At 38.4% G+C, this 11540-nt stretch overlaps 2 protein-coding genes across 2 annotated transcripts in view; both read left to right on the top strand.

Annotated features, from left to right (window-relative positions):
- The window catches only part of LOC135213360 (uncharacterized), a 4553-nt gene extending 3818 nt beyond the window's left edge, over positions 1 to 735 (top strand). The window contains exons 3-4 of the mRNA XM_064247338.1: positions 1 to 171; positions 533 to 735. The exon at positions 1 to 171 is cut by the window's left edge and continues 24 nt beyond it. Coding sequence (XP_064103408.1) covers positions 1 to 171; positions 533 to 720 — 359 coding nt within the window. The 3' untranslated portion in view covers positions 721 to 735. The remainder of the gene's footprint in view (positions 172 to 532) is intronic.
- A 1212-nt stretch (positions 736 to 1947) lies between these two features.
- Positions 1948 to 11335, top strand: LOC135213448 (uncharacterized). The gene is made up of 5 exons (XM_064247402.1): positions 1948 to 2326; positions 3606 to 3737; positions 4459 to 4618; positions 10213 to 10680; positions 10786 to 11335. Exons 1-3 carry the CDS (start codon positions 2112 to 2114, stop codon positions 4481 to 4483), a joined length of 372 nt encoding a protein of 123 aa, XP_064103472.1. The 5' UTR covers positions 1948 to 2111; the 3' UTR covers positions 4484 to 4618; positions 10213 to 10680; positions 10786 to 11335.
- Positions 11336 to 11540: the final 205 nt, after the last annotated feature.

Below are 11540 nucleotides of genomic sequence, written 5' to 3' on the forward strand. Positions count from 1 at the left end.
TGTGGGAAGGCCGAGAGATGGTGGGGACAGTAGGACCCCTGCAGGAGAACCAACTGACGGAACTGACCTGTAGGAGCGTGGGAGGGAGTCCTGCGCAATCTCTCAGCTGGTGGAATGAAGGAAGGGAACTCCCCCTCCTGCACTCTCACTCCTCTTGGGATCCTGTGACAGGTGAGTATCCTTTTCTTAGCCTCTCTCTCTCTCTCTCTCTCTTCTCTCTCTCTCTCTCTCTGATGTAATAATCTTATTCAATATCATAACCAATGGCAGTTTATTGAATTTTTTGTGGTATTTCATTATCACAACGAGGGCCACAAATGCTATTCACTTTGTTGTTATAACTTCTATCATTGTTGTAGTAGCTTTATTCATTACCATAACCACAGTGAGAAGAGTCCTAAACATTAATTCATTTAATTTGTTGTAACTTCATTCATAAAAGAACCAGGCGTCACAAAAGTTCATTCATTGACATCATCGTAGTAACTTCATTCCCCAACACGAATAAAATGCTGAATCACTTTCCCATCAGGAACGAGTGTAGTCGAAGCCACGCTGTCAGTCACAGCCAAAAGGGAACTCCAGGGTGGGTCTCTAACTTGCTACGCCCACACGCCCACACACGTCAACGCCTCGGAGGGTGCCATAATTCCTCCACGGAGTGCCTCTGTGTCCCTCAATATCACACGTGAGTGCCAGTGGCGGGTGTTTACTGTATAGTTCTTATGTCTGGGATCTGAGATTAATTTCTGGTATTTTATGGTCTCTTATACATTTATTTTATTATATCATAAAACAATTCAGGCTCTCTTTTCCCAGTCTCCCCAGTCGAAGTCCGGATACTGGAACCGGGTCCTATCGTTGCAATGTCGAGGTCCACCGTAAGCGTCGTGTGTCCCCCACCTAGGATCCCATCCTCCGGCGCACCTCTCCTGGTGGAGGGGTAGAAGGTCCTTGGAACCACACGTTACTCACGCCGTAAGTGCATCTGGTGGTTTTCAGACTCTGAGGAACCGTTGGGAACCATTTTTCTTCGTGGGCGTTGGTTCAAGTCTGTCGCGTCGTTTCGAGGCTTTGGATACCAGATTTAGTTCAAGGAACCCTTTTTCGAAAAGGGTGTCAGGGTCTGCCAAATTTTGGAAAGTTTGTGTTATCATACATCTAGAGAAATACCCTAATTTTGTCATTCATTTTCGATATTTTTTTATATATTTATCATTTAATTCATTTTTTTCATATATGCGCGAATCTTTCGTTATGAATGGCGAACTTTGCTACATGTAAATTTTGGTTCCAGTTCAGATATTTTAGTCTGATTTTTCAATTTCTATCCATTTTCTAATCCTTCATTTCCTCTCCTCTCACACTTACCCTCAACCCTGGATCCTCACATCACAAATTACTCCTAAACGCACAAGGAACCTTTCTCCTTCCACATTCCTCGCAGGAATCCTATACCTGCCACAGCATCTCACCCTCCTTTGTCAGGACTTGGGAAATATCCTGCATTCTTGGAAATATAATCCTTCGCCTTTCCCTCGGCCTAGATACGCTTTCTTCCAGCTTTCAGATGAAGATAGCTTTCTCTTCGCTATTTTTTTGGATGTCATGACTTTGCCTCTCTCTCTCTCCTCTCTCTCTCTCTCTCTCTCTCTCTCTCTCTCTCTCATAACTCTTCTTTCGGACTTTTCCTCTCAACTGTCAACTTTCGTAATTACAAAGAAATTTTTTTCCACATTGCCAAAATAACTCATTACTGTTTATCCTTAAAACCTGGTTATCTTGGTTCTTTATTTGAAAACGCTTAAAAATCTTTGAGAAAAATAATTTTTTATTTAAAGTAATAAAATCTCATATATTGACGAATAATATAATTTTTACGATTTCCGTCACAATCGCGAGGCATATTCTGTTTTCTTTCAACCTACACCTGTGACCATAGAAATTATTGAATGTTAAAAGCAATGGTCCCCAATTCAGCCTTTGGTCCCTGCTTAATCCAAGTCGGTCATTCACTGAATCTTAGTGAATCTGAAATGAATTTATGAGAATCAGTTCTTCAGATTTTATAACATAACCTTTGGCAGCCAGAAAATAAAAGGCAGTGTTCCATGAACCATTTCCTAATAGACCTCAACCGCTCCTGTCAATGCACGACACAGATACAAGACGGCGGCAACATCACGACAGCCACTTTGACCGTCGCTGTGACGGGAGCAGACGACGGGACGACTGTCACCTGCACAGGTGTGAATCCCGCCCTCTCCAAAGAGGAGGAGCCTCTGTCAGACAGGAGAAAGCTCACTGTCTTCTGTGAGTGCAAGAGGTAATTGCGCCTTCGCTCGCTGATTGAGGGATGGCGGAGGAGACAAGGAGATGGGAAGTAGATTGTCTAGTCGGGCTTCGTCTTCTATTGGTTCAGTGCCAAAGATATCTGCCCATTACCCCTTTGTGTGTCATTCAAATCTCTCTTTATTGTTCTTGAGTTCCTTGTCATCGTCATCTTCAATCATTGAGTGGAGGGATATATACTATTAATATCTAGTGTGTAGCGATACTGCTAAGATTCTTACAGTGCATTGTTTACTTTTAATATATCTAGTTGATACATCACTTGTTTGCAGAATCGTAAGCTCCTCTTTAGATAAATATACTTTAGAAGTCTGCTTGTCGATATTTACGATAAATATGTCAAAGTCATAGATTGTGCAAACTATACAGCTTCAATTTAGTTTCTTTTTTGTCAACCAAGACGATTCCGTTTGTAAATGATACAAGCACAGGTATTCCCAGCAGATTACAAAACCGTTGTTACTGAACTCATATAAAGAGATTGAACGCAATGTTAAATATATTTCTATAATTACTCTGGAGGTCTAACTAGAATAGTCTTCTAACTCCTGTATATAAAGTTCACTCAAATAATCTTCAAACCCAAAACTATACGAATATGATGTCATTAGGTATAAATGTAAGATGGTTATAGTAAAGACGTCGAGATTTCTTATTTTCTACTCTTGATTAAACCTCAAAAGTGGAATTAAAAAGATATAAAAGCAGAAAGGGCAAAATTAATCATAAAAGATACCGGATTCTAATGTTCATTAAAGGAAATCTCAGCTCCTCATTTCATAATTAGTATTCGCATATGAAACTTAGGAAATGACTTTATTCATAATCATAAAATTGAAGAATTAATCTTCTTTCTTTCCTGCATTTTCAAAAACGTTTTCTGTTTCATAATCACTCCAGGCAAATGCAAAGCAGTATAATATACGGGAACATTTTTATAAACTTTCCCTGCTCATTTGTCTGGGTACACCAGGAAATGCTTATAAAGAGTTATTATTTTGATTTTCATTTTTTATTGTGAGGAGATGGGTCGTTTTGTAGGGATTAATCGTTCCTACAAGATCTCTCTCTCTCTCTCTCTCTCTCTCTCTCTCTCTCTCTCTCTCTATGTCCTCTAGATTCTTTTTCCTTCTCGTTCTGTCCGTATGCCTCAGTAGCCTCATCACCCGTCGACATCTTGCGTTTCATATCTTCCTATTTCTCTATTCATCGATGTATCTATTTATCTAGTTATCTCTCTGCTCCATTCCCAGACGAGCCCATCGTGGAGCTCACCCTCGGGAGACCTCTGGAGGCCGACAACATCAAGGAGGAGGACGACGTCTGCTTCGAGTGCCACGTCAAATCGAACCCCAGGGTCTCACCGCATCGAGTGGTACCATAATGTGAGGCCCTGTTATCTGTAACCTCATTTCTTTCATTCACGTCTAAGGCATCTGGGGACAGAAAAAGGTTTATCTTCTCTCTCTCTCTCTCTCTCTCTCTCTCTCTCTCTCTCTCTCTCTTTAATCAATGTCAAGTCTGCTTTCAAAAGATGTTTTGCCCGAGTAAATTATTCACAGGATTTAGATAATAATTGAGTTATAAATTTAGTTTGCTTCATGATGCATCAAACGGGTTTTCTCAATTTTTTTAGTTCTGATTTTAACTTATACTAAAGATCGGTTTTACTGGAATTGGTTTTTATTAATCATTCTAAGCAAAAGAGTTTTTAAGGTTTAATAAATACTTTAAAAAGGTTACTTTGTTGGATACAAGTAAATCAGGAAATGAAGATATGAAGATGACTAGAATATTCTTATGAAATGTGCTCAAGAATCGTGAACTAAAATCATGTTTAGATTTGTATTTTTAGCTTCATGTCTGTTTCTCATCCCTTGCCTTTCCGCATAAGTAAAAGCTAAACGATTATAGATTATATAAATAAACTATGTATATTTCACTTATCTTCCACTCCAATACAAATTTATACAAGTTATTTGCAAGTATTATAATTGATACTTCGAGGGAAAAAATAAGGTTTCTACTTCCCATGATCGCTTTTAACAAAATAGTAATATAACTTGTTGTTCTTCTTCTTCTTCGTTTTCTTCTTCCACCCACCAGGGTGAGAAAATCGGGCAGAGGGTGAGGGCGGGAGTCGTCATCAGAAGACAGTCGCTCGTCCTCAGGGGCGTCGTCAGGAGCCACTCGGGGTCTTACACCTGCGTCGCCACCAACGCCCACGGCCGTTCCGTCAGCAACACCTTTTTGCTGACAGTCCAACGTGAGTCTTGGGTTGGAGGTGTGTGTGTGTGTGTGTGTATCACAGTTTATTACCAGCGAAATTAAAGCCTGAGTGATTTGGTTTTCTATCTGAAGTCATTCTTCTCTATAGCGTCGAAACGGGTCAGCTTTGACATCCCGTTTCGTATCATCCTTCCATAAATTGTAGCATATAAATCATTCACGTGACAGCGAGGCTAAAATCATCATGTGATTATGAATGTGTTTTTGTTTTCCGTCTGTTTGCGTATCTTTTTGTAAAACATGTCAAAAGTTGATGGATTTACAATTATTTTAATGGACAGAATTTGGCTATGGAAGATATGATTATATTTTTAGATAGTTCTCGATGCAGATTTGGGTTTCTGGGGGTCTCTGTGGGTCCAAGTTCATTATGTGGGAGGAGGAGGAATTGGAGGTTGGGGAGGGGGTGGAGAGTGATTGGAGGGTGATTGGATACCTCAAGGAATTATTATTCTGTTCTCAAGGAAAGAAAGCTGAACAAATGTATACTATAGACCACCTTAGCCAATCCTATTGTATGTGGGCCTCTCTCTCTCTCTCTCTCTCTCTCTCTCTCTCTCTCTCTCTCTCTCTCTCTCTCATACGCTTTCGTCTATCAATAGTTTCAGAGAAAACGGGTTTTGACATGAATTAATCTAGCAAAGAGAGAGAGAGAGAGAGAGAGAGAGAGAGAGAGTTATTGAAAGTCATGCTGCTTTTACACTGTAAACTTTACAGTTTACATCAATGAGACAAAGACTGGAGTCTTCCTTAAAAGTTACATCCTACGACTTTGAGAAGAATTACAGGAGTTACGAAGGATAATTTAGGTTTTTGGAACCATCCATAAATATCAGCCTTTTTTTAGCTTAAAAATCTTTGTAGACGCAGGACTTTTCAAATGTCATCTCAAAAACTGGTTCCTTCTTGTGTAGATTTTCGAAGGGGATGTTTATATCAATAGAGGTTTTAATATAAGCAGTTCCATCGATTCTCAGCTGGGACACGAAACTTTGCATGGTTAAAACAGAAATAAAAAACTATATTTATTTCAAAATGCATAAGTGAATTTGGGTTGGGACCAATTATACTCGTAAAATCAAATGACTAAATAATGTACATCCCAGAATTAAATATCAGTTAGCTTGGTCCTAGCCATTGTTCAGCTAAAAATGATTCCTACCAAATAAAAGCTAAGATTCGGCAGGGGCGCTAATTAATAGATTCACAAAATGAAAGAGGAAATTATGTAACGAACACATACTATGATCACATATATGCGTTGTGTAGCCATAAATATTTCAGATTGTACACCAAAATCTAAATTATTCTTTAAAATGCGAATCAAGATTCGTCGCCACAAGGAAATATTGACTTTATTCTCCCTTACTCGAACGACCAATATCATAAAAATATCTGACCTACAATTTTCACTCGAAATATGACTTCCAATAATTTCATTTCTCTAACTCCGTAAGGAAGCTGACACCTCCATCAACTTTCAAGTTACTGATGCGGATCAAAAGAAAAGGCTTCATTTTATTTGTTCTTATGAAAAGGGCAGTTTCAATGATATTGCTCGACATACTCCCCATTGCTCATTTACCTTAAAAAAAGGAACGTTAATTTTTCCTTAGATATCTTTGAATAAAGAAAATTACAAGGCGCTGAATTTATCAGCCCTGTCTCAGTTGTCAAACTCAACCTACCTATGCATTGTTTATGTTAGATTTAAATTATCTAAGACGAATACTATATCTTTTCTATATGCCCTATATAACTATGATTTTAGTCTTCTCTAATATTTTCCTTAGTCGCGTCTAATACAAAAAAAACGTTCGTATGATTTAGAATTCACAGGAAAAAGCCACACCAGTCGTATGACTTTCTAAGGTCATACAGGGTCATTCGAGGATCTGCAGAGTCGCAAGAGGCAGGTACGAAAAGGTCGTGTTTTGTACGAAGCTGGTCAGGTCGTGCCCTTTACAGTCCATCTCTCGTATGCCTCCCCTTCGCTTTGGACAAAGGAGGTCTCGTGTCTCAAATCTTTGACAAGGGTAGCGAGGCTTGTTCAGAATTCCAAAATTATGGAGTCCTGGTTTTGTTAAAGATCTCTCTTCGCGTTTCCAGATGGAATATTTATTTTTTCTTGGCTGTTCTTTATCTGAGTTTCTTACAGTCTCTTCTGCGATCGATAAAGTCATTGATCTGTTGCTGCAGCTTCCCCTGTGGGTGAATTATGTGTGCCTTAGTAAAACCTGATTATCTTTTTTAGTCAAGAATTATTCGATTCAAAATTTGCCGCATTTTACTTGACTTGCATTAGCTCTTTATTCTTTTTTTTTTTATCCCAACAAGTTTACTGAGATAGACAATTAATATATTTGCGTATGGTGTGCGCACATTGATGGATAAACCATCAGTGGATAAGCCTTCATATTTTATATACGGACTAACTAAACAATAAACGAGTGTATCTCATTACCAAGATAACGTTTCAAAGAAGCAATTTTACTCAGGTAAACGATAGATAAGGAAACATCAAATATGTGACCATCCACTCACCTCCCCCTGACTCCTGAGACCAAGGGAACGCCAGAATACAGCCTCTGGTCACTAGATAGAGTCGATAGAGGAGGATAGGGTGGTCGCGGGTGGTTGTGTCCTCCTCCCCGTGTTTGGGCGTATTAAGGGGATTTGTAAATGTTATAGAGGTGATCGATGGCTGGTGATAGCGACTGTTGTAGTGTGTCTGTGTGTGGTCTTGCTGTATCCGGCAGTGAAATCGTGTCAGTCTAGACTGGCAGAATTGGAGGTCGCTAGAAATTTGGAAGATGAATGTGCTGTGGGTATGTTGGGAGGATCAGTGATGTGAGTAAGTGTTTTGAAAGAGCAGGAAGAAGCGCTGGATGGAACGGCAATTGCTTAACTAAGGAAGCAGAATAAACTGACGACTTATTTGGTGAGTTAGAGTGTTGCTTGACATACAAAGGGGAACGAGTTGCCTAATATAAACTCGGAGAGTAATTTGACCTTGAGGAGGACCCAGAAGAGGCTGCTGCGGATTTCTGGGTCAAGTTTATGGGTTGGGCTGAATGAGGGAATGAGGGACTCCCGAAAGTGGTTTATGAGGACTTGCTAGAGAGACGAAAGTTGGGGGATGCTACTTAATGTAGTAAGTGCTTTAAGCGAATAGCATTGTTGTCCGGGAGAGAGAGAGAGAGAGAGAGCGAGAGAGAGAGAGAGAGAGAGAGAGTCATATTAAGCAGTTTTTGTGATTCGTACTCACAATATACTATTGTAACCTTTCAAATATACGTGTATGTAACCGGTATACGATACGTCCCATATGCATAATTTATATTAAATAGGTTTACAAAAGAAAGCCTAAAGTCTGAACGAAGCAAGATGTTACGTAATCCCTTTCTCGTTCCTCTTCAGATTCTAAGATATTTGCCTTCCCTTTAACGAGATGGAGATTGGAAATATTTCCGTCCTAATTATTCTGGATTATGTGCTTCTTAATATTCCCTTTAACTAGAGAATCTCTGGGAGTTCTTAATGAGAAAGCGAGTACAAGGAAACTTCATGATTTACTGAGTCTGTAGTTGTTAATTATGATCTCTCTCTGTCTGTCTCTCCGTCTCTCTCATGTAAAATATGTCCCACGAGAGTAGAAGATTTCGTACATTTCGTGAATTTTTTAATAAAACGTTTGACTTCGAGAAAAGAGGAGAAACTTCCTTCTTGGCTGGAATCTGAGGCCTTTTGTTCTCTGTGGGTGCTAAGGGCTGTTGGCTGAAGGTTCGGTCCTTTCTTATTGAAATGGTGGAGTTGTGGTTTTGGTTGTGAGTGGGATTCTAGTTGTTTATCTTCTTCTTCTTCTTCTTCTTCTTCTTCTTCTTGTTATTATTATTATTATTATTATTATTATTATTATTATTATTATTATTATTATTATTATTATTATTATTATTATCACCTCTTCGTGGTTGTAAAATTAGTAAAATAAATTCATAAAACCTATGTGAATAACTGTGAGCATATATATATATATATATATATAGTATATATATATATATATATATATGTATATATATATATATTATATATATATATAGTATATATATATATATATATATATATATATATATATATATATATATATATCATTTACTTATATTTGCCGTAGAGAGAATCCCTTGTTAATTCTTAAATCCTCAAGGATTTCAGTGAAAGAATCGTTTTGATTGAAGGGATTGATTATAAAGAGAGGTTTCATGGAAACAATATTCCATCGTCTATGTAATGAAAATAATAATAATGAAAAGATATATAACAGCGATACGAGATAAATGAAATATTGTAATCACTGAGCCAATATAAAAGCTTACCAAAGGAAAAGTAGATATATTAATAAGCTTTTTAATACCAATTCCATCTGAAAAAAAAAAAAAGTTTGGGAATTAATAATATGAAAATTCCTGTTTATACCAAAAATAAGGAATATTTCTTTATAAATGAAATTTGTTCTAGAGGCAAGTTATAACATCAATGAAATTCCTTAGAAATGAAGAAGAGAAAGTAAAAGCAAATTGCCATCTTGTGTGATAATCTGTTACAGATAATTACCAATATCTTCGGACCTAAAGTTAGATTCTTGTTAATGAAGCTGAGGTATGAGTAATCTTTCATCGGGGTACTATTCATTCATCTTCTTGGTTCTTCGAACTTGAAAGTATGACGAATAAATGAATTGGATAATGACAGTTATTTTCAAGTGAATCAAGTGAAAATTGCCTGGCTTTAAAGAAGTTTATTAAAGTAAGACGAAGTAAGAAAGTTTAATTAAGTAATTAAGTAGTGGAGTGTAAAGATGAGTAAAGAAAACATTTTCTCATTCCTATGTGTAAATGAAAATAGAATAAAAAATGAAGATATGAGAATATTTCAAAACAAGAGTGGAAGGATGTTTCAGTGACCTAAGTAAACAGAGGTTAGTAAATGATAACTTGACTAGAGTGAGGAAATGAATAACGTTTTGATCCCGTAGGGGGTTAATGCCATCAATGCAACTCACGGGGTACACTGTAGGTATTACCAAAGGTTCTTTGCAGCGTCCCGTCGGTCCTAATCTGCAACCCCTTTTAATGTACCTCCGTTCATATTCTTTTTTCCATCTTGCTATCTATACTCTCCTGACAATTATCTTATAGTGTAACTGGGAGGTTTTTCTTCCCGTTACATCTTTCAGACCTACGTAGTCTTAATTTCATTTCCATCACTGAATGACCTCATAGGTCCAAGTGCTTGGCCTTGGCCCTAAATTCTTTATTCCATTCCAATAATGTTTTGACAATTAGAACTTTGTCCAGATTAGTAACATTGCTTATACACAAGACCCACTGGTCATCTTACCAGCCAAGAGAAGCAACTTGACCACTTAGAAAAGCCAGACGTACGAGTATTAGGCATAAAGCCTCTTGAACACATTTTAAATGTATTTTCTTGTAACGAGACACTTAAGGGTATTAAGGTGAGATAACCCTCTATTGACTAACAAGTAATTCCAAATAAATGGCTGGTGTCCAGATGCCCCCATATGTGCAGGGTCAGCAGGTCGAGAGAGGACCCTAGGGGCAACTCGAAGGACAGTGGTGAAGGCCAGGTGCACAGTGGAGGCCGAGCCTTCTTCCAACTTGGTCTGGTCCTGGGTGCGGAAGAGGACTGACGGCAGCGAGGAGATCCTGTCCTCGGACAAGTACTTCGTCGAGGGACTGACGTCGACCCTGACGGTCGTGCCTGAGAGGAGGGAAGACTATGGTCGATTGCTCTGCAGGCAACGAATAACGTTGGCCATCAGAAGAAGCCATGTACTGTCAACCTAGTCCCAGCTGGCCCACCTGATACGCCCACTAATTGCTCGGCCACACATGTCAACCCTGATGCTCTTAAACCAGCCATTGCTGTGGCCTGCTTAGAGGGATTTGATGGAGGGCTGCCTCAGAATTTCCTGCTGGAAGTGTTGCAAGATGGTCTGGTCCTTGCAAATATTAGTAGGTAAGCCAGACCACTATGTCAATAATAATTAATTGTATTTTTTAACAATTTTCTTCAAAGATATTCAGTAGCTCACCTGTAATTTTAAACATATCTTCCAAACAGCGAGTATCGTGAGTGGGTGGTCAGTGGCATGGAGTCAGGGAAAGGGGTCATTCTGAACATTGTGGTCATAACATTCGAGGCCGAAGTGACCCTGTCACCATGAAGGTTTAGACTAGCAGTGCCCAGCATACAGCAGCTCCACGTTAGACTATTGTTGTCATTTTGTTGTAGTTTTGCCTATGGCTTCCATTCTCTCCATAATACCAAACAAGCTTAGGGCAATAATTGTCCTCCCTATCACTGAACTATCTTTTCTGTGCCACAATCTCACGCTAAGCAACTGGCAGAGACAGTGTGTATATTCACCAAGGATGTTACAAAGGCTGGCTATACATCGTCTTGAATCTCATTGTCAATCTACTTTTTTATATGAGTCTCTTTATTAGACATATCTGAACGAGATACACTTGACCAGATCTCTCGTACGATGACTTCGGGACATTCGAAAGGCTTTTATACCTGAAGTCTAAGTTCTTATGTTTAAGTTCTTATCTGCATATTGCAGGAATTCTACGTATACATGTATCATGTTGATAATAAAGCCTCTATTGAAAAGACTATTGCATAACAATTATCTTGCAATTGTGGGGTTTTCGTGCTGATATGGTCGTCTGTCAATCTTCAACTTTTTGGGACATTCATAAAATTATAAAATATATAAATTTCTTCCCTTATTTCCTTGGAAGGTATTTCATGGATTGTCAAAATTATTGTTTACCTGTAGGTATTATGATTCGTTAACATTCACATAAAAT

The sequence above is a fragment of the Macrobrachium nipponense genome, chromosome 42 (assembly GCF_015104395.2).
Source record: "Macrobrachium nipponense isolate FS-2020 chromosome 42, ASM1510439v2, whole genome shotgun sequence".
NCBI classification, from domain to species: Eukaryota; Metazoa; Arthropoda; class Malacostraca; order Decapoda; family Palaemonidae; genus Macrobrachium; species Macrobrachium nipponense.